The sequence below is a fragment of the Chelonoidis abingdonii genome, chromosome 17 (genome assembly GCF_003597395.2).
Source record: "Chelonoidis abingdonii isolate Lonesome George chromosome 17, CheloAbing_2.0, whole genome shotgun sequence".
Lineage (NCBI taxonomy): Eukaryota > Metazoa > Chordata > Testudines > Testudinidae > Chelonoidis > Chelonoidis abingdonii.
In genome coordinates, this window is record NC_133785.1 from 34,458,960 (window position 1) to 34,483,008 (window position 24,049).

The 24,049-nt window shown below is 45.8% G+C and overlaps 1 protein-coding gene across 3 annotated transcripts in view; it reads right to left on the reverse strand.

Annotated features, from left to right (window-relative positions):
- SLC25A26 (solute carrier family 25 member 26) overlaps positions 1–19,261 on the reverse strand; it is a 142,548-nt gene extending 123,287 nt beyond the window's left edge. The window contains exons 1-3 of one of the 3 annotated variants that reach the window (XM_032775759.2): positions 19,131–19,261; positions 10,756–10,912; positions 8,603–8,712 (exon numbers count right to left, since the gene is read on the reverse strand). In XM_032775759.2, the coding sequence (XP_032631650.1) occupies positions 8,603–8,712; positions 10,756–10,912; positions 19,131–19,163 (300 nt within the window). In that variant the 5' untranslated portion in view covers positions 19,164–19,261. The remainder of the gene's footprint in view (positions 1–8,602; positions 8,713–10,755; positions 10,913–19,130) is intronic. The other 2 variants (XM_032775760.2, XM_032775761.2) reach the window with 2 other exon arrangements.
- Positions 19,262–24,049: the final 4,788 nt, after the last annotated feature.

Here is a 24,049-nt window from a genome sequence, read left to right on the forward strand (position 1 = left end):
TTGTCCAGTGGGGGGAGGGGTGTCTCGGGGCTTCAGCAGGAGTGGGGCAGAAGTCCTGAGCCCCAGCAGGTGCACCCCAGCTCTCGAGCTTCTGAAGATTGTCATATTTGGCTCAGAGGATCACCCCTGATCTATGTGTTTGTCTGGCAACAGGCAAACCTATCACACTAACAATATGATGTGTTGGCAATGAAATGAATCTCATGACCTTAGGAACATAGTAGAATATAAAGGAACAGCACGAGGGACCCCTGACATTTCACCTGGGAGTGAAGAACTATTTCTTTTCCCTTCCCTGGTCGAAGGATGTGTCAGTATAATCAGAGGAAATGCTAAGATAACCTGAATTTAATTATACTCAGCATTTCAACAGTAGACCTCAAAGTGCTTTACAAAGTGTCATCACCCCCACTTTACACATGGGGAAACTGAGGCACGAGTAGATGAACTGACTTGCCTAAGGTCATCCAGTAGGCTAATATAAGAGATAAAAGCAGAAGCGAGAAAAGTCTGAGTCCCAGTCCAGAGCTCTATCCACTAAGCACACTGCCTCTCCTAAGACACTATTTTACTATAGACTGCGGAATTTAACGGACTGCTACAGGATATGTGCAGATAAACAAATTGGCAGCCATGAAAGCCAGCAAAAAAAACAAAAAAAAAAAACAAAAAAACAAAAACCAGACATTTGTCTTTCAAGATTATTTATTTCAACATGATACCCAAAAGCCTCAGTGAGAAGCAGGGCTCAAAGATGCCGTGTAAACACAGATAAGGCAAGGTCATATCATTTAACAGGATATTTGCTTAGAAGGCACTGTTGAATAGAAGATTGGGATTTAAAAGTGATTAGACATTTTAATGTCCTGGAGAGAAGCAGCAACGCTTCCAAAAGAAAGGGGAGGGGAGAGTAACGCGAACTGAAAAAAGGCACTGCCTATACTCCATGTCTGCTGTATTATCAGAGTTAAAATAGACTGTGAGGGAATATTGACCAGTACTTGTGGCCAATAAAGCAGCAGCACTACAGGGGACTACCAAATTTTGTAACTCCAAGCAAATCAGAGTTGTCAGAGGTGCTCATTAGCTTGATCTCTGAAAATTGAGCCAAAGCACCAGATTTTACCCAAAAGTATTTGCCACGAAACAATTAATACTGTATGTGCTAATACAGTACACAGTTTTGGACCAAGTCACTCCAGGTTTAGATAAGTGTATTTGAATTATGACATCTGTTCAAGTCCTTAGGAAAAGAATACCAGAGTATCCGTAAATGCACAAAAGAAGTTTCATAAAGCTCCCTACAAATACTTACAGCTATGAGAAGAATCAAGCAGGGAAGCATTTTCAGTAGCTGAAAATCATGCATCATTAGATATATGAAGTTAAACAGCTGTCCGTGCCCTACCCTGTCATGTCACTCTGTATTTTCTTGTACATCTGCTGGGGCAGCTGATTTATAAATGCAAGAAAGTCTTTTCTTCAATGTGACAAACTACCTTTCGGGGAAGTTGTTGCCTGAATATGAATCCGCAGACCACAGAAGCCGGGAGGGGGAAGAGTGGGAGCACGACTTTGCTACTGGCTCTTACCAACCCAGAATGTTCTATCAACATGAATTTATAAAACCATCATCATCATGCAGTCATAAAACCTTTTGAAATGGAAACCTTTTCATGACTAAGCCACACTGAACTTCAATTCTGCAAAAGAAGGAAAAGGCAAGCCCCAAAGCCAACATGATGCGGAGGTGTAGTCATTGTGGATCTGGAACGATGCAGATTTCCTGTGTCCTGTTAAGCAGCAAGCCAAAAAAACACACACAAAAAAAAAAAAAAAAAGCAAAGCAAAGCAAAGGTTAACCAATGTGCTTCACTTACATCCACTTCACTGATGTAGATCCTGGAATGACCAGCACCTAAACTAGGCTTAGCAGCATGTAATCAAAGAATGCTTTAAATATAACTAAAGAGACAAGGTGAGTGAGGTAATATCTTTTATTGGACCAACTTCTGTTGGTGAGAGAGACAAACTTTTGAGCTTACACAGAGCCACATACTGCCACACCCAGAAACACCAACAAGCTTTTCTCTAGCAATGGCCCTGGACCTGAGCATGCACGAAAGCCAGAAGAGGTCTGTCCCTGTAGCAGCATTCAGGGAAAGGAGTGCAATTTAACATTCACACTTAGACAAGAGTCTGGACGTTCAGTCAGGGAGAGTTCTCTGATGCACAAAAGGCTCACTGAGGTGCAGGCATGGTGTCACGCCTTTAGCCTGCCTACAACCCAAGCTTGTCCCATCAGCAGCACAACAACAAAAAACAGTCTAAACTTGCCTTAATGAAAGTTGAGAGTGACATGCTTGGAAGGGCCAGTAGGGGAAGACACACGTCTTTTAATAATACCACCCACCTCTTATATAGCAGGTCAGTACCATCAGCCCCATTTTACAAATGAGGAAACTGAGGCTCAGGGAGGTGACGTGACTTGCCCAAGATCACCCAGCAGACCAATGGCCAAGCCAGGAATAGACTCCAGATCTCCAGCATCCTACTCCAGTGATCTACACACTAGGCCACGCTGCCTCCCACAGTAGGCTTGCGGGACTGAAGACCAGCAGGACTTTAGCTGGGATACTGCTTCTCTTCTTAAACAGTTGACATGAAATCAAATGATTTAAAAAGTAGGACTAAATCCATTTTCCTGGAACAGCCTGTGCCAGACAAGGAAGGCCACAATCTATTACACTGAGCCACCCTCATTCTGCAGCTCCAAATTAAGTGCCAGTACTCAATCAGCGCGCACACACATAGCTGTGAGCCATCTGGAAAATAAGGGCGTGTCTTTGGATCAAGTCCTAAAATAGCTGGCTGGCTGCTACCACAACAATCCCTTTTGGGCTCAGAAAATGCAATTACGTGCCATATTTCAGGGCAAGTTTGGTAGAAAAAGGAAGCGTTAAAAACACAAGCTGCAGCCACCACCACACTTGTGAAGAGCCTCAGACTGCTCATCGCAAAGGAGAGCTGAAGTTAGCTTCAATGTACAGTTAAAAGTTTATATACAAACACTGAGGGGGGCAAAAGTTCAGACAGACTTCCCCTGCTTCCACATGAGATCACTTGCTTCTTTTCAGTGCAGATGTACCTGTGATGGAGTAGGGGCTGTGTGTGTGGGGAACGGGAAAGCAGGGGATGTCTGTAGGTGAGGGACAGGTAGTCAGGTTGTAATGTGAGCTGGCAGGGGGGAGGGGGAGCTGCTGGGCGGAGGAGAAGGAAACAAAGGGTTTTTACGCGGAGGAGGAGAGAGCAGGAAAGTTTGGTTTGGCTATGGGAGGAATTCAGGGGATCCTAGCTGGGATCCAAGCACCCTGAACCCCCAGAAGGATCAGTCGGAGGGGTCCGGACTGTGCCTGCAAGCTCTGCTGTAAACCTGTGTTCCTGCTGTCCAATAAACCTTCTGTTTTACTGGCTGGATAAAAGTCACTGTGGGTCCCAGGAAGAGGGTGCAGGGCCAGACTCCGTGACAACTTGGTGGCAGCGGCGGAGATACTGCACCCCGTGGACGGCGCTCCTGCTAAGTGACTGGGGAGCAGTAAAACGAAGGGGTGATTAACCTCTGGAGTGCGTGCCCAGTGAGAAGACATTTGCAGAACAGGGTCCCCCCGGGGGATTGCAGCAAGGGTCCCAGGCGGAGGAGTCTGCAGCTCGACCCTGCAGAGAGGTGGTGACCTCAAGAAGGGCTGGTGCACTAGGGGTCCCCGGAAACCGTGGGGACGTGCGAGCACCCTGACCTGTGAGTGGCCAGCAGGAAGATGTACGCCAAGCGGCGCAAGTGTGACCTGCTGAGCTGTGCAAGCAGAGGGGCTGCGCACAGGGAGACTGACGAAGGACCAGCGATTGCCAGCTGGAGGAGGGAGACCGGAACCCTGTCTCTGAGGGAAGCAGCAGGCAGATGCAGCGCCAGTCACCAGTGCCTGTCCCCCGGGGACGTGGTCAGACGGCGGATGAGGGCTTCCCGAGACCCCCCTTCCTAGCCCTAGAGGAAGGGCGGGAGGAGCCCAGCGAATGCCGAAGGCACCGTGACCCCCGCCGGCAGGGGATCCGGCAGCGAAGCTCACCCCCAGCAGGGGATGCCTCCCGGCGACGCTCGACAGCTGTGGAGCAGCGTGGCTGGAAGAGAAAGGAAGTTGAGACGGGAGGAGCTCGAGTTAAAGAGGCAAGAGCTGGAGGGAAGGTGAACCAGCGTAAACATGAGGAGAACCAGCGTAACCATGAGGAGAACCAGCGTAAACACGAGCGGAGAGAAGGGAATTCATAGATTCTAGGACTGGAAGGAACCTTGAGAGGTCATCGAGTCCAGTCCTCTGCCCTCATGGCAGGACCAAATACTGTCTGGACCATCCCTGAGACATTTATCTAACCTACTCTTAAATATCTCCAGAGATGGAGATTCCACAACCTCCCTCACCAATTTATCCCAGTGTTTAACCACCCTGACAATTAGGAACTTTTCCTAACGTCCAATCTAAACCTACCTTGCTGCAGTTTAAGCCCATTGCTTCTTGTTCTATCCTTAGAGCTAACGTGAACAAGTTTTCTCTCTCCTCCTTATGACACCCTTTTAGATGGATGGATCAAGTGATCCATCCCGTCACCCATTTCCAGCCTCTGGCAAACAAAGGCTAGGGATACCATCCTTGCCCATTCTGGCTAATAGCCATTGGTGGAACTATCCTCCATGAATTTATCTAGCTCTTTTTTTAATCCTGTGATAGTCTTGGCCTTCACAACATCCTCTGGCAAGGAGTTCCACAGGCTGACTGTGTGTTGTGTGAAGAAATACTTCTTTTGTTTTAAACCTGCTTCCTCTTAATTTCATTTGGTGACCTCTAGTTCTTGTGTTATGAGTAAACAACACTTCCTTATTTACTTTCTCCACACCAGTCGTGATTTTATAGACCTCTATCATATCCCCCCTTAATCGTCTCTTTTCCAAGCTGAAAAGTTCCAGTCTTATTAATCTCTTTTCATATGGGAGCTGCTCCATACTCCTCCTCATGTTTGTTGCCCTTTTCTGAACCTTTTCCAATTCCAATATATCTTTTTGGAGTTGGGGCAACCACATCTGCAGGCACTATTCAAGATGCGGGCATACGATGGATTTGTATAGAGACAATATGATATTTTCTGTCTTCTTATCTATCCCTTTCTTAATGATTCCCAACATTCTATTGGCTTTTTTGATGGCCGCTGCACATTGAATGGATGTTTTCAGAGAACGATCCACAATGACTCCAAGATCTCTTTCTTGAGTGGTAGCAGCTAAATTAGGCCCCATCATTTTATATGTATAGTAGGGATTATGTTTTCCAATGTGCATCACTTGCATTAGAGAGTCTCAGAAAATGGGTCAATTGACTCAGGCTTGCGCTATGGGTCAATGTAGATTTTCAGGCTCAAGCTCTGAGACCCTCCCACCTCACTGAGTTTCAGAACTAGGGCTCTACACTGCTAATTTTACCCGTTGTGGCCGGGGGGGGAGGGGTGCAGCACAGATGTACCCTCAGAGAGAAAGGTGGGAGGTATGAAAATAGCATAGCTGAATGAGTCAGTTAATATAATTGATACAGTGACTTTTCAAGTACATTCAGGTCTGAAAACTCTGTAATGCAAGAAATCTAATCTAACAAGGTTTAGATTGTTTATATTTTCCAACACTAAGAGCATTACCCTCCATTTTACGATTTTTAAATTGTTTTTCCCCTAATAAAAATGTCATATAATGAAAAATAGTGAGAAATATATTTTTACCACTTCGGTCTCATTTATATTTAAAACTACACATCTACCAGAAAATGTCTCCAGGGTAAAAGCTACCATAGCTACTGAATAAGGACAGCTTTATACAGCCATTCAAAAATGGACATATTAAAAAAAAAAAATTTTGAACACCACAGGGACCTCAGACTACATTTTTCTTTGACCCCTTTTTTCAAGTGGCTGAATTGCAAAACTTTCGATTTCTGAGAGAGAACATTCTACTTTGTGGCAACTAAAATGTAAGACGAATTTCTGTGGTAGCCGTATTAGTCTGTACCAGCAAAAAATAAATAAAAATGAGGAGTTAGCCCACGAAAGCTTATGCCCAAATGAATCTGTTAGTCTCTAAGGTGCCACAAGGACTCCTTGTGTTTTTTAAAATGATAGACATACCTCAGGGCATGTACAGCCTACCATAGTGGCCAATTCTATTTCAGTTTCCCTGTACTCCCATCTTTTTGTGCATCCATCTGTTGTCTTTTGTCTTATACTAAGGGTACGTCTACACTGCACGATTATTTCGAATTAGCTTAAACCGATATTACAAAACAGATCTAATAAAATCGGTTTAGCGCGTCCACAGTGGGATCATGAAATCGATTGTTTGCGTCCATGGTCCAAAGCTACCATCGATTTCAGGAGCGGTGCACTGTGGGTGGCTGTTCCTCAGCTATCCCATAGTTCCAGACATTGGGCGCTCAGCCAAGAATGCAAATAGTTTTCAGAGACTGCTGTGGAGACTGGTAGCTGTAGTCCTCATTACCCCCCCTCCTCCATGAGCATCCCGTTTGAGTCTCTGGCTTCCCGTTACGGTTGTCACGCACCGCTGTGTATCCTGGAGTTTATTTTTCAAACGCTTTGGCATTTCCTGTTCTTTAACGGAGCTCTGATAAAACAGATTTGTCTCACCATACAGCGATCAGATCTAGTATCTCCCGTAAGGTTCAATGCAGGAGCTACTTTTGCATTTGAACTGCATCGCCACCCGTGCTGATCAGAGCTGGACACGTGAAAGCAGGAAATGTCATTCTAAAGGTCTCGGGGCTTTTCCTGTTTACGCACTCCGCATCCGAGTTCGGATTGCGGACCAGAGCGGTCAGTGGTGCACTGTGGGATACCTCTAGGAGGCCAATAATGTCGATTTCCGTCCACACGAACCCTAATCCGAGTTATCACTTTCGAATTTAGCGCTACTCCTCTCGTCTGGGAGGAGTTCAAAATCGATTTAAGGAGCCGTTTAACTCGATATTAATGACGACGTCATGTGAACGGGTACAGCGTTAAATCGGTATATCGGCCATTAAACCGATTTAAAGTCGCAGTGTAGACCTGGCCTTAGAGTGTAAGCTCTTTGGGGCAGCAAATGTCTTTTGTTCTGCATTTGTATGGCACCTAGCACAATGGGGCTCCTAGGAGCTATGATAACAAGTGAACTAATGAAAAGTGTCAGATCATATCACAACATAACATCTCCAGTGAGAGACAGGATAACTGGATATGCATGTAGTTTATAGCACTGGAAAGAAGAGCCATCAGCTTTCAGTGTGTGTCTTGAGTTTCTTCTGGATAGGAATAATTCTTCAGTGACCATTCGGTTTTCCCCTTTTCTTGAGAATAGAGAACAAGCATGGTCCCCAGTGACCTACAGAAATCTTTGCCATTTACCCAATGAATTCAGAAATCTTTCATTATAGACAGCTGAAATAAGTCATTTTATTGTCACAGACATGACCATTTTCACAAGATTTTTTTTTTAAATGAAACAGTTTAGAAAACATCACTGAAGCGAGTAAATCAGAGCTGAAATAATGCAAGGAGATTATGATTGGGGTGCTCACATAGGGTGACCAGACAGCAAGGGTGAAAAATCAGGACGGGGGTGGGGGGTAATTGGCACCCATATAAGACAAAGCCCCAAAATCAGGACCTATAAAATTGGAACACCTGGTCACCCTATTCTCACAGGAGCCCATGGGAGGGGAGTTAGGAGACCAAATCCCATTGAAAGTCAATGGACACCTAGCTCCATTAAGGTCCATTGAAATCCCAGGCTAAACACGTTCACTCATCAGAATCGTCCCCAGGTATTTAACAATTAGTCTACTGCAGCAGGTGGTATTTCGGTATTGGACATGCAATGCACAAGGGACCAATCTTGCACTGTGATTTTTAAACTTTTTCTCGACTACATGGCTACGTAGTTCTAGTGCTGTCACGTTTGGTAACTCTGTGTTCCCGGGAGTAACAATCTGGAAGCACAATGTAGGAAAATCTCATTCTGGGGGCAAGTAAGTGATAGGAAGGTCTTCTGAATAATACCCAACTCGACCCATTTCTGACGACACTTTATTATCAAAGCTTCCACCAACTGGTGGACCTGGAACTGGTGGGGCATGGTTAGAACAGCAAGTCCCCACTGCCATGCCACAGGAGGCGACACCTCCGAAATAATGGTCCTGTGGATTTTTCATGAATCAAAGGACAACCGTACCTTCCCACCACTAACTTGCCCATGGAATGAGATTTTGCAACATTATGCTTCCAGACTGTTACTCAGTGTCAATACTTCATTTAAAACAAAACAAACCCCAGAAGTTTCTAGAGAACATGTTGGTATTTTGCAATCAATGCTTTGTAAAGACCAGGCTTGTTAAACCTGCTGCTCAACAGTCAACAAGTAAAAGGTTCCCACTAAAATTCAGTTCTCATAAGACTTCCTAGCAAGAAGAGAAGGGGAAAAAAAAAAATGAACTGTGCAGTAGACAGATCTGTTACTTACTACTTCTCCAAAGGAGGCGGCCGCCATGTGTGTTACTGGACTCATATACGGAGGGGAGACAGTATGCAACAAACATTTCACATATTCATAGGTGACAAAAAAGGCAGCAGCTGAAATTTTAAAAAAAATTCAGTCATAAAACTATCCCTATAGCTGCATTAGCAGATTGCTGTTATAATCCCGACAAACCTAGTTTACGGTTATAATCCAGAAAATAGCCAAATTCCCCAAAACAGTACTACCCTTCTTACCAACATAGTTCCATGGTCAATACTCTTTCATTCATGGACAAAACTCCCTTTGACTTCAGTGGGCCCAGGGCTTCGATCCATGTTTACAATTACAGTATTTGAAAAGGAAAAATGCTAAATAGTATCTCTGACTGATTGGAAATCATGTCTTAACTTTTTTTTATTGTCCTAGAATACTGTGAGTAGGGGCTGTACTTTATTGTACGATGGTCAATTGATATTACAAATCAGCTCCTTTAAGGAAACAACTGCTTCAGTAACATTACTAACATGTAAATCTGATAGTAGCATCTTCCTAGCTAGAATCCGCCTCCTATTTTACAGTTTAGCTCCAGCAGCAACAGCAATTCATTTGAGAGAAAGAAAATGAAATCCTCCTGAGAGCTTGAAACATTCATTACACTGTAATCCAATGGGCAAGGAATAGTTTTATTTTGTAATAGACCTAATCTCACACCACAGAAAACCAATCCAAGTGTACCAATGTACTATTAGAGAAAGGAAGAAGAGCAAACCAGGCACTGAAGTGGCAACAGTTATTTTGTACTAATAGGTGTCTTGTATTTGCTACCTAGCACATTACGGGTTACTTGTATTCTACAAGATAATTTAAGTTTTTGGTTTTACACTGCAGCAAGAGATAAATCCTAGCTCAGATGTTAGAGATGCAAATCCTGAAAAGAGCTGACATCTCTCACGAGGGAACAGATTTTAATTGTGCAAAAGGACTGCATGTATTGTCTTCTGCAGTTAATCAAAAGATGCTTATCACCTCAAAAGGAGATAACGAAAGCGAAAAAGATAAAGAACAGAAATTTTGTATATCATCTTTTGAAGGACATTGAACATTTGAAGGTGTCAGTGGATCGGTCTGTGAACTTAACATTTACAAACGTGACAGCCTAGCTGGACTTCATTTTGCAAAGAGGAAGAGAGCAAACAGATCTCAGGAACTGCAAACATTTTTCTTCAGACACTAGAACTATTTTCTTTTATTTCTGAAAGACAGTGCCAAATTCAAAAGGCCTTCTCAAAGCTTCCCTCAGTTTCTAAATAACTTATAATTATTTATTTCTCTCCCCAGAAAAAAAGAGAACATTTCCTGCTAGAATTTGGCTCTTAAAGACCAGAGGGAAGCACATGCACGTACACAAGGCACCCTTGGAGCATTCATATTCATGATCACTGCAGTCAGACATGCCCAGGATTTAAAGGCAAGAGTCTCCAGGACGGGGACTTGTGCCTTCTTTTATATTTGGACAATGCTTAGCACATTGTAGGTGCTGCTGGAAACAGGAAAGAAGTGGCAAGACAGAGATGGAAGGGGAGAGGAACAGCTTCTACAATGTAAAGCCAAAAATTGGATCTTTAAGTGCAGAGCTGATGAAAAGAATAGCATTGAGGCTTCCAGAAGAGTCACCATGATGGTGCATAACAGATCTGCATTGTGAAACACAAAGTACCACCACCAATAGTTAGCATATGTAGATTTACAAAATGGGAAAGAGAAACAACATATATGGTGTGAGGGGGGATTTATCTTTTGGAACCCTATATTACATAACTTTGCACCAGTGTGATTACTTCGATTTAGTTACACTAGTGCAATCCACTAATATTGGCACACTGCACTAGTGCAAAATGGGGTATGCAATGGTGTGATTTACTCAGGTACAGTGCAATGCAGCAAGTCTACAATAGAGGTCATCAATACAATGGTGCACACAGAGCCCCACCCAGCTGGACCCCCGCACCCACACAAAACCTCATAACTTCACCAGGGGGTCGTATGTGGAGCTGCTAGCAGGATCGGTGCCTAGCAGAGAAAGGACAGACCTGACTATGCCATCCCCCTAGAGGAAGACCAGAGGGTACCACAAGCACAATCCACCCAGTTTTTACCATTCGGAAAGGATCCTACAGCAGCAGAAGGAACGCCAGCGTAGATGCCGTGAAAGCCACCAGCCTTCTTAAATCCTTGGGGACTCTGCAGTCGAGTTTTTATGGTATCCAGAGGGAATAATATCAAGTCAACGCACACACCAGCTATCCCACCAGCCTTCAAGATAAACAGGAGTAAAGCAAATTAACATCAATGTCTTGCCTACACACATGCTGCTATGAGACTTACCTAAAGGACGTTATTGAATCTAGCCACTTGCAGCAAGCTAGTGGCCTGGTCATTCATCGGCAGATTTCTCCAATAATTACTTTTAACTATAAGTGACCACATGTAGGTTGATGTCAAGGACCTTAGATACACAGTGCAACATTTTAACCATTCTTTCATTTTGCCTCTTTGTTTTGGGTTGAATGAAGGAAGCAAAGCAGCTCCAACAATTCTGAGCCAGGCAAAAAAGCCCTAAGATAATGGCACACACCAGTTAGCAACATGACACAGCACAGTATGTCCATCAGCACCAGGAATTACTGTGCAAATATTAGGACTGGTTGTGTCATAAGGTATAATTACATACTTGAAGACTGTATCATGTGTGCCCTCAGTCATCTCTTTTCCTGACTAATCAAACCCAGGTTTTTTTTCCCCAATCATTCCTCAGAGGTTGTGTTTCCTAGACTTTTAATCATTTTTGTTGCTCTGCTCTGGACTTTCTCCAATTTGTCTACAGTTTTCCCAAAACGTGGTGCCCAGAACTGGATGTAGTACTCCAGTTGAGGTTTTACCAGTTTGAGGAAATCCTGAATACTTTAATCCAATGCAATATGGTGAAAAATTGCATTTTATACTAAAAAACTTCATTAAAAGATTTAAACCAGTTCTAATAAATATATAAACAGGAAAAAATTCACAAGGGACAGAGAGAGCCTGTAAGAGGAATCCCATTTCATAGAGTTTAAGGCCAGAAGTGCTCCACTTAGGAAGGAACAATCAGTTTCACACATACAGAATGGGAAGAGACTGTCTAGGAAGGAGTATGGCAGAAAGAGATCTAGGGGTCATAGTGGACCACAAGCTAAATATGAGTCAACAGTGTGATACTGTTGCAAAAAAAGCAAACGTGATTCTGGGATGCATTAACAGGTGTGTTGTAAACAAGACACGAGAAGTCATTCTTCCGCTCTACTCTGCGCTGGTTAGGCCTCAACTGGAGTATTGTGTCCAGTTCTGGGCACCACATTTCAAGAAAGATGTGGAGAAATTGGAGAGGGTCCAGAGAAGAGCAACAAGAATGATTAAAGGTCTTGAGAACATGACCTATGAAGGAAGGCTGAAAGAATTGGGTTTATTTAGTTTGGAAAAGAGAAGACTGAGAGGGGACATGATAGCAGTTTTCAGGTATCTAAAAGGGTGTCATCAGGAGGAGGGAGAAAACTTGTTCACCTTAGCCTCTAATGATAGAACAAGAAGCAATGGGCTTAAACTGCAGCAAGGGAGATTTAGGTTGGACATTAGGAAAAAGTTCCTAACTGTCAGGGTAGTTAAACACTGGAATAAATTGCCTAGGGAGGTTGTGGAATCTCCATCTCTGGAGATATTTAAGAGTAGGTTAGATAAATGTCTCAGGGATGGTCTAGACAGTATTTGGTCCTGCCATGAGGGCAGGGGACTGGACTCCATGACCTCTCAAGGTCCCTTCCAGTCCTAGAGTCTATGAATCTATGAATCTAAGGGACTGTCAGACCACATATTCTGACTTCGAGGGCGACCAGGTGTCTGGTTTTGGACCAGAACACCCGGTCAAAAAGGGATCCTGGTAGCTCCAGTCAGCACCATTGACCAAGCCATTGGCAGTTCGGTTGGTGGCGCTGTGCGGCTCCCGAGTCAGGAAGCAGTCGGCATGTCCAGCTCCTAGCCTTAGGAGTGGCCAGGGGGGTCCGCATACTGCCCCGCCCCCTGCCCGCAGCTCCCATTGGCTGGGTCAGGGCAGGGGAAGAACTAGCATGACTTGTGAGCTGTCAGCAGGCAGTTGTTGAGGGGTCGCATGGCACATGCTTCTCCCGCTGCTACCCAACCCTCTTCTCCTTGCACTCCTCATGTGGCTGGGCTCAAGCTGCGGCATGTGCCCTGCGGCAAACCACGGTCTGTCATCCCATCGCCGGCACCCAGGAGTTGGAGGTATGTGTATCCCCATCTCCGAGTGCTGGGAATGGGGCTGCATCCCCACCCCAACCCCACCGCATCCCCATTCCCCCCGTTATTGCATCCCACCCCAACCCAACCCCCCTTTACCTCCATCATTGCATCCCACCCCAACGCAACCCCCCTTAACCCCCATCTCACTCCTGCCCCCAATACCCCTCAGTGCATCCCTCCCCATCCCCTGAGTAACACCCCTCACTCTTCCCCAAAAAAAAAATCTTAGCCATTTTAACATATCTAAGAATCTGTATTAAATTTATTCTTCGAATCCATCTTCATCATTTTTTGGTTATTTGGGCTATGGAGCACATCTATTGATATCTACCCTGTATAGAACAGCAGGAGAAAGTGAGCATGGAGGTACGGTACTGCTGAATCTTTACTTGGATAATTCAAGTACAATTATACTGTGCTCAACTGGTTTTCTGTTCTACCTTAAAAGAGGATTCAGAGAGGCATTTGCTATCTACCATTAAAGTTTTAATCAATAAGTTAATTACTCTTTTAATCTATTTAGCTATTTTGCGTGCATTGATTTTTCTAACTCTTCTTCCATCAGAATTCTTATCTGCCCAAAATAAAATTGATCAGATTAATCTAGCCAGCTAGTAAAACAAGAATCAAAAGTTACTAATTGCTTCTTTGGATTTGTATCTTAAATGTCATTTAAATTCATGAAGCAGCTAATAGAGTACCTGTAGGATGGTGAGAATACCTGGGAGCTTACTCCATCTGCAGCAAACAGTAATGATTTTTAGATAATGAGCCAACTAAGCAGCCCATTCTCAACTGTGTGTCAGCAGCACTAGCATTATCAGTTGAACAGCTGAAGAAAAAAAAAAAAAAATCTTTGTGTGGCACTGGATATACCTGTCACACTCTAAATCCAGCAACATGATTAAATAAAACCAGGATCGAATTCAAATGTATTGAACCATGACATTTCATACAATAGGTCACCTGAGCATATTTAAGTGCGAGCCAAATTCTGCTCTTACACGCAGGCATGCAGCTCCACTTAACTATATACAATTCAGGAGGGACAAAGTTGGCCCTATGCATATTTTTAATTAATTAATTGAAAATGGATGATAAAATACAGAGCAATAGTCTATTATACACTTGTAGAAGGGAACAGCATTCAATTCCTTAGCTGTTCACTTGTAAATGATTCTTCTAGGAGTAAATAGAGATGAAATCTTTTAAAAAGCTGGAGAGAGGATTCAGTTAGCAAATGCCTCAAAAATTATATATCCCTTAATCTGTGATTGAATTTTTCTTGGTCCATGTCCATAAAGCCTCTAAGAGAGTGTACAAATGTCACATCAGATACATAGCAGAAATGGTTGTGCTGTACGAGTTAGCGGCAAGGGACTGGCATGGACCTCCTGGATCACTGAATCCGGTTTCTTCCTGATGCAGGCAATTCCATCATATGATCTCATTTCTAAATGTATCAAACTCCATCTTAGTGCTAGTTTGGTTGTTTGCCTTCCTTTTTCCTATTGGGAGCACCTGACTCCTCTGAGGGTTAGAAATCACCTTCCCGTTGAACATGGAACAGGAAGAGAAGGCTTTTTCTCCCTACGTTCTGCAGCCAGAACTAGTCATGTTACATACCCAGATCTCATCTCATGCACTGAAACCAACAAGCCTCCTTCAGGTCATTCAGCTACACCCTTACAACCATCCACGCTATCCTTGCTCCACTCCATCCCCACATTTGTGAACAAAGAGCAGGAACGTGCCATCACTAGCTTTGGGAATGGAGGGGAAGGCACCAGAATGAGATGAAGAGGGAAAATCAAAGATAAAGCTAAAGAATGATGTTTCAGGGCTGTGAAGAGGCTTGGAGAGATTTTCAACAGAGCTCAGCCTCCTTTTAGGCACCTAAACTAAGTGGCCAGATTTTCAAGAGACCTCTACACTTTGTGTGCTGAGCTCTTTTGAGCATCTGGCCCCAACTGTGGGTGCTAGGAGCACTGGGAAATTTGGCCCCACAAGAAGCAAAGAGATGCAATTAAGGTCTTGCAAGAAGGAACTTAAGAAGTCACTATAGCCAAAACAGGTATACACTATAGAAAGAATAAGAAATTTAGGAAGGTTGGGTTAAAGGTAGCCAAACTCTCCAGAGGCACAGCAGGCAGAGTTACAAAACAAGTGAGGCAGAAGGAAGAAAGCTCTGAATCAAGGATAACTCCAGGATTTCTGGCTTTGGGAACAAAGTTAGTTTGTTACATTGCACTAGTGGAATTTAAAATATGAGAGGAAAAGGTAGTTCAAAAATTAAGCATTCCTTTCTCTTTGTATTGTCCACAAGCTAGCCACATGCCCTTTGCTGCCATGTTTGAACACTAGTGCTCAAATTCATCCTTAACAAATGCTTCCCTGCATTTTCAGTGATGTGTTAGATGAGTGCTTCAAACTTATGCCTCAAATGGCGGAGGCTGCGAACACAGCATGAAAGAAGAAATGGAGTAACAGACCCTTGTTAACAAGATCTTTTCTAATGGTTTTGTTTTTACTATTTATTAAACTTCTCAAGATGCAAAGTTTGCTTTTTTTCAGTGTTGAAGAGCAGCTAATAGGATCCAGGCAAGGCACTTCCAGTAGACACAAGAAAGTACTAATACCATTATGTAAGGCACTGGTAAAACCTTGTCTGAAACTCTGGTCACCCACATTCAAGAAAGATCAGTTCAGACAGAAACAGGTGCAGAGAAGAGTTACTATAACGATCAGGGGAACAGAGGGCCTAAAAGGCTGACAGGATAGGATTGTTTTCTATAAATATACCATGAGGGTAAGCACTAGGGAGGACAAAGGGCTATTTAAATGAAAGGACAATGCTGGAACAAGAATAAGTGGGTATAAACTGTTCACAAATAAAGTTAGGCTGAAAATTAGAAGGTTTCTAATCATAAGAGAAGTGACATTCTGGAACTGTGTCCCAAAAGGAGCTGAAAGAGCAAACAATCTAACTAGCTTTAAGACAGATCTTAACAAATCTAGGAGTGGGATTAGATGACAGGGTTGCCTGTAGTGGTGGGGGGCTGGGCTCGGCAACCCTAGGGGGTCCCTTCTGGTTCATGTCTTACATTCCTCAAATCACATGCTTCAGGGCTTCATATGGTCACCAATAGAAGTCAGGAAGGGAATTCTTCCACAGTGTATTCACAGTTGGAGGAAAGGGGGGTGTTGGCGCAGATTTGCCTCCTTCTTCTGAAGCATCAGAAATGGCAATAGCTGGAGATGGAACACTAGACAGGGTATGCCGGTGCTTTGAGGCAGTCCAGATAATTGTCTTTCTGGCACTTAGCTGACTGATTCTTGCTCAGAGTCTAACTGATAGCCATATGAGAGGTCTGGAAAGAATTTTCCTCCAAATCAGACTGGCAGTGATCCTGGGGGGTTTTCCATCTTCCTCTGCAACATAAGTCACAGTCGCTGATTAGAATCATCTAGGTATCTCTCTCAGTAAATTTATGTACAAGACTAGATGATCTGGTGATCCTTTCTGGCCTTAAACTCTACAACTATGAGAAAAGCTAAAGAAAATGCAAAAGAACTTCTTAGGTAAGAAAAGGCAAGTAATGCATAAGCATTACAGTCAAACATGGATTTAAAATGGACAAGGAAAACAGCAGAAAGACTGCCAGCCCTTTATTCAAACATGAGACATTTTGAATAAAGCACTGGAATAAATTGCTTAGGGAGGCTGTGGAATCTCCATCATTGGAGATTTTTAAGAGCAGGTTAGACAAACACCTGTCAGGAATGGGCTAGAGAATTAGTCCTGCCATGAATGCAGAGGACTGGACTAGATGACCTCTCGAAGTTCCTTTCAGTCCTATGAGTCTATGATTCCTAGTGCAAGTTGTCTCAATGCATTACAAAATACAAGTAGTCCAGCTTATTGTGAAGTTATTCTGTAAAAAAACCATAAAACTCATTGTAATCAAGTCCCTGTACCATCACACACAATTTGCAGAGGTAAAAAGAAGTTCCCAAACTCACAATGGCTATAAACAGCACAACACATTCAATGCCCTGTTTTAAAATGAGAGACTGTTCATGGCTGTATCATTCCAAAGTATTAACCCTCAAACTGCATCTACCACATGGCACTTCTAACCAATGCTGTGACCTCATCCCATACACCCGTGAAGCACTATGCACACCACGAGCACTCAAGATAATTTACAGACTTCAAAGGTCAAAAGGGACCACTGTGATCATCTAGTAGTCTGACCTGCCGTAGGACACAGGCCAAAGAACTTCCCCAGAGCAACTGAACTCCTTAACATTTCAAAAGGTAAGATACTAAGACAATTCCTCCCCATTCTGGAATGATGCACGTTGCCCCACGCAAAGGCAAAGGGCATCAGAAATAAACTCATACCATTTGAAAAGTGTATGCAAGGTTTTAATACAACATTGTGATCACTTCAATTCCTTATAATTTAGCTCAACTGATCCTTGGGGCAGGGACTATGTCTAGAGAGTAGAGAAGGAGCCTAAGGCACCATCAGTAATATTCCTCAGCACCTGCAACTGCAACATACAGTCATACTCTCTCCTTCCAAACTCAACCCACTGCGCGCCCTTCCTCACCCCCAAACCCGCTCCGCTGAGCTCCCATCCTGTCCCCTTCCTTATCCTTCCACTGCACCCCCTTCCTCACCCCCTCTGCACCCATTCCACCCACTGTGCCCATCCGCCTCCTTCCTTACCCACACTGCACCCCTTCCTCACCCCCAAACCTGCCCTGCTGGTGCTCCAATCCTGCTCCCTTGCTTATCCTTCCACTTGCACCCCTTACTCACCCCTCACCTCTTCACCCCATCTCACCACTGTGCCCCATCCCGCCCGCTCTTCCTTATTCCCAGGCGCCTATCCTCACCCCCAACCCTCCCCTTCCTTATCCCACGGGCGCGCCCTTCCGCACCCCAAATCCACCCCCTGTGCCCCATCCCCCGCTTCCTTCCTTATCCCCACTAATCCCATCTCACCCCAACTCCCCCTTCCTTATCCCCCACTGCACCCCCAAGCCACCCGCACCCCCATCCTGCCCCCTTATCCTCACTGCACCCCTTCCCAACCCCCTCACCTCTGCACCCATTTCCACCCCACTGTTGCCCCACTCCCGTCCCGCCTCCTTCCTTATTCCCCACGGCGCTCCCTTCCTACCCAACCGCCCTGCTGTGCCCCTCTGACCCCTTGCTATATCCTCCACTGCACCCCCTTCCAAACCCCCTCACCTCTGCACCCCTTCCACCCCCACTGTGCCCCATCCCGCTCACCTCCTTCCTTATCCACTGCACACCCTTCCCAAACCCCCTCATTTGCACACACGTGCCCCATCCACCCACCTCCTTCCTTACCCACCACTGACCCCCTCTCACCCCAACCTGCCCTGCATCCCCCATCTGCCCCCTTGCTTCATGCTTCCACTCCCCCCTTCCTCACCCCTCATCTGCACCCCTGCCACCCCACCTGTGCCCATCCCACCACTCCTTCCTATCCCTCACGCACCCTTCCTCACCCAAACCTCCCCCTTCCTATCCCCACGCCCCCTTCTACCCCAATCGCCCCAAAATGTTGCCCCATCCGCCGCTCGTTCCTTATCCCCCTCTTGCACCCCTTCCTCACCCCAAACCTTCCCCCTTCCTTATCCCCACAGTGCACCCTTCCTCACGCAAAGCCACCGTTCTGGCCCCTCCTCTGCCTCCTTCCTTATCCCCCACTGTCCTTCTTCACCCCAACCCTCCCTCTTCCTTATTCCACCACTACACCCCCTTCTTCACCCCTCCACCTCTGCACCTTCCACCCACGTGTCCCCCATTCCACGCCCGCCTCCTTCCTTATTCCCCACGCCTCCCTTCCTCACCCAACCGCCCTGCTGTCCCCCATCCTGCCCCCTTGCTTATCCTTCCACTGCACCCCTGCCAAACCCACCTCACCCTCTGACCCTTCCACCACACTGTGCCCCATCCCGCTCACCTCTCTTCCTTATCCATGCACCCCTTCCAACCCCTCCTTCTGACCCACTGTGCCTCCATCCCCACCCGCCTCCTTCCTTATCCCCACTGCCCCCCCTTCCATCAACCCCAAGCCCGCCCGCTGTGCCCTCCCTTAACCCCCACCGCTGCACACCCCGCCCCGCCTTCCTCACCGTCAGGGAGACCCAGAACTCGGCCCGCTCCATGCGGACGCCCACGCGGAGCGCTCCCCGGGGACCAGACACGACTCCAACCGGCCGCACCTGCCGCCCCTGGGCGCAGCCATACTGCTGCCCTCCGACCCGCTGTCACGTGGGCTGCTTGGGCCAGTGAATCTGCGCCCCCGGCCGCTGTGAGTGCGCCTGGGCAGGGCGTGCGCATGCGTGCTCGGGGGGAGTGAAGGCGTAGCGAAGCCTTTTCCCGTGCCCGTGCCCTTCCTTTTGCCCTGCGCGCCTGCCCGTCCCTCTCCAGTGCGGGGGCTGCACAGGGAACTGCCCCTCCCTGGGGACAGCGGGGGTGGGAGCATTCTAAGTCTCCTGGTTCGACTCCCAGCCCCTCTAGGGCAGGCCACCTGTCTGTGCCCAGTGCTAGCTGCATGCAGCTGGGCAGATGTGACAGCCAGACATCCCCTGCCTGGGAGACATGGACTGGGGGGAAGGTGTAAGAACAGGCCATGTGGTGGTAGGGTGACCAGATGTCCCAATTTTATAGGGACAGTCCCAATATTCAGGGCTTTTTCTTATATAGGCAGTTATTACTCCCCACCTCTGTCCCGATTTTTCACACTTGCTATCTGGTCATCCTGCATGGTGCCAACTCCCCCAAACTCTCTCACCGGCCTGGTGCAAACGAAGTCTTTCAGAAAGAGCCTGAGCCGTGTTATTAGAGGAGAACCTTGGCTTTCATGGAAAAAACAAAGTCGGGGGCACACCCAGGAGTGATAAAAGCAAATTGCGAGAGTGTAACCTCACTCCTGTATGATAAGGATCCCTGTGTGTGCAGATAGCAAATCACCTGCATGGGTCTTTCAAAGCTCGCCACAGTGGCGATGTTAAAACAGCGCAACTTCTGGCCAAAAATCAACGAAAGTACTTTAAAGCGGGGCCGTGTGTTATTCTGGTCAATTTAAGGCCTGACTTTTTAGAGGTAATATTGTGTTTGTTTTTCTAGTGTAACCTTGGATGTATCTTGAACATTATTAGGAGCATGATGCATCAAGCTGATGCTTGTCAGAGTCAGGAAGAAATGTTACATTTCCCTTTTTCTTCTGAAGGAGAAATAGTCAGCACTTATTTCATGCCTCAGTTGAAAACCCCTTGGGAAATATAGCTGTTACCAAAGTGACCTATGGTTTACTGGTGTGAAATGATGTGAAGAGGAGCTGTTACTGCCCGTGCATGCCTCTGAGAGCGAACAACACAATGAACAATCATCTGTGGCTCACCCAGGATGCAGCCAATCCTACATTCGTGTCTACTTGAGTTTAATTTGAAATGATACCAAAAATAGGACAAAGCCTGCCTCCTGTGACCTGTGAAGTTAGAGCAGGAATGTTTGTCTCAAACAGCATTGTGTTATTATTATTCCTTTTGATTTGTAAAGTATATTCAAAGTGAAAAAGCTCCCATCTCACACTTCAGGTGTTTTTGCCTTGAGTTAGAAATAAAGCTCCCACAAAGCAATGCACAAAACCAACAGCGTCTAATCCCCCCAAACCAGATAAGCACCAGAGAAGTGAGGGGGTATCAATGGGTACCCACCTCACACACATACCAGCCAACCTACCTATAACCCCTGGGTAAAATGCTAGTGTCTGATGCATGTTCTGAAGGCAACAGTTTAACTAGTTTGGACTAAGGAAGATGAGCTGAGAGGTCACCATAGAGCCAGCAGCTCCATCTCATTTATTCTGAGAGGGTTCCAGCACCTCAGCTGACCACAACCACAACAGGCGCATCTCTCAGTGAGGCAGTCCCCAAGTCATTTGGGATTTTACAGATCCAAACCAATGCTGTAAACTTGACCTGAAAACCAACTGGCAGCCAGTATAGATCATGGAGAAGAGCAATGCTGCCAGCTCTCATGATTTTATTGTGACTTTCTTGATACTTGGTGCTTTTCTTAAAAGCTCCTGGAGATGGGTGATTTTGTAAGAATCTCAACTTCCATTAAAAAGTGGATATTTGCAGAGGAAAAAATCCCTAAAAAAGTGAACCAAGGGTTAAAAATCAAAAGGCAAATAAAAATAAACCAGCATTTATTATTTTTAAAAATTTCAGGACTCTTGAGCCAATCTCATGATTTGGGGAGGGGATTCACTCGTGATTTTTAAATGCATGGATTTGGCAATCCTGCCTAGATAGACAATCTGAGATTTCATGGCATTCCGCTAGAGTCATCTCTTGATTTTGGCTCACAAAACACCCTCTCCTTTCACACAAAGTGTAATATTCCTCTTCAACACACTATGTCTGTCTATCTCTCTCTCCTCCAGTCAGGGGTGAAAGTAACGTAAAGGACTTACCGGTACTCTGGAGTCCTTAGGAGGTGGTGGGGCCTCAACCGGAAGAGGGATGGCTTCTACCAGAAGAGGTGAGGCCTTTAAATCCCTAGGCACTTTAAATCAGGATTAAAAGGGCTGGGGCGGTGGTATCAGCGGCTGGAGCCCCGGGCCCCTTAAATCGCCACCCGAGCCCTGCTGCCGGAGCCCCAGGGTATCAGGGGCAGCCAGAGGCTCAAGCAGTGATTTAAAGGATCCAGGGCTCCAGCTGCCCCTACCACTCTGGGCCCTTTAAATCATCCCCGGAGCCCTGCTGACGGAGCCATGGGGTAGTGGCAGCGGGGCTCCAATGGCTATTTTAAGGGCTGGGACAGTAGCAGCTGCCGCAGCCCCAGACCCTTTAAATAGCTGCCAGAACCCAGCCATCAATACCCCAGGGCTCTGGGGATAATTTAAAGGGCCCAGGGCGGTAGCTGTGGTAGGAGCCCCAGGCCCTTTAAATCACTGCCTAAGCCCCGCTTCCACTTCCCCAGGGCTCTGACAGCAGGGCTCTGGCAGCAATTTAAAGGGCCCAGGGCTCCAGCCACTGCTGGGAGTCCCAAGCCCTTTAAATTGCCACCAGGGGAAGCCAGTACACCGTACCGGGGCGTACCAGCTTACTTTCACCTCTGCCTCCAATGCTTCCTTTACACATCAATCCCCAAGAAGGTCCCTCAGTCCAAACAGGCCAAACTTTATTTAATCTTCTTGGAGTTCATTCAAGATAACTTTCGTATCGATTCCTAGAAGACAATGAAGACCTAGTAAACATGTCATATGTAAAATGGAGTAGAGGCTGCGCTGAGGACAGCTATTAGAATGGAACCAAAAAACCTAACAGAGTGCCTGGCTTTCAGAAACATCCCTGCTATTTTAACAGGAGACAGAAATCAAAAATGATCCACCATCTGTCACTGTCAGCTCATGTTACAGTGAATAATGAAACAAGTGTACCAATCTAAAGCACCTCATTTTCCAAGTACATGTCTGTCATTCAGTTAGATACCAGAGAAAATGTTGGAAGGAAAAATCATGCAACCGCAGCAAATGAAGCATGCTCTCAAAGTTGCTGTCATCCCTACACAACCCACTGAGGGTAGCGTTTAGAAGGAGGCCTTATTCTCCAGTTTTACCCCTGAGGCCCCATGATGTAAAGGTTCTTCAGGGTCTCAGCAGCCATTTTTCATATTGTTCAACGTGACGCTTTCAAAATATGCTCTGTGGCACTGTGGCTCTTTTTATGTATCACCTTCTGTCAGATGAACAGCAGTACTCTATTAGAGAGGCCACAACCTTTCATTCTTCTGAGCCATTGTCCTGTCGTAAATGAACAAGCTCTGTCTAATGCTGTGGGCCTAACATTAATCTTCTTGATGCGTCCCACAGTGAACTCCCGCCGAGCCTACAGAGTAAGTTGAGCAAAGAGGTTGGTTTTCTTGTGTCCTTTCTCCTTTGTGAGACAATGCTGTCGATGCTGCCACATGTCCCTTTTGCAGTAAGCTAAGCAACAGGGCAGAGTCGAAAGGCTAGTGCATTAACTCAACTATTGAATGCTTTGTTCCCCTCTTAGTTGCTAGTATCTACCACAAGGAGGTTACCATGTTTATTTGTCCACCAGCTGAAGCTGCTAGACTCACACCTGCTGCAATCAGTCCTGGATGATTTAGTCCTCCTTGTTCTTTGAAGGGGGAAAGTGTTCCCCATTCTATGAAAGACACTGCACGGCCCACCCACACATACTACAGCTACACAGGAGACCAGACACTCCTTGCAGAGCCTTGGTATGAGCTCTGAGGGTGTGTCTAGCCTGCAGTCGCAGGGTATGATTGCTGTTCAGGTAGACATACCCAAACTAGCTTTAATCTAGCTAGTTTGGGTCCTAGAATGGTGAAGCTGCAGCAGCGAGTCCCCCAGGGTAGGCTGTACAAGCCTACCTGGAACCCTGGGTAATTACTTGTGCCTTCATGGGGAATTAAGCGCCTTTGCAAATCTGGACCAGAGGCCCTATGTTGTAAGATGTGCTTTTCAGAGGCTAAATCATCACAATTTCCAAACCATATCTTGATGAAAGTAATGATCTCCCAGTGGGAGTTAGGCACCTATAGCACCTTTAAAAATTTGGCCCTGTGGGGATTAGGCACCTGAACACTTTTAAAAATCTGTTCATATGTCCTTGCCAAATTTCAAGTTTGCACTGTCACCACTTGAGACACTAGAGCTGTTCCAACTTAAAAAATTGGCTGGTGAAGCCAACTTTTGAAGAAGAAAAGAACTGCAATTTCCCCACCCTGCAACTTCATAGTCCCCTTCAGTCACTTTGCAGTGCATAGGTAGCAGAGTCACAAACTATTAAATGCCATTTTGTGCTGCTACAAAACTGAATTCCCCCTCCACACTGGCATCCATGCCGCGTTTTGGTGAAAGGGGCTCCCAACAGCTTCTTTCAGTGCCCAACAGAAGAAATCCCTGAGTCTTTGGGCTCATTATATTTACATCAGGATTTTAAATTTCAAAACACTGAGAGCAACTGACAAGTTTCCATGGGAAAAACCC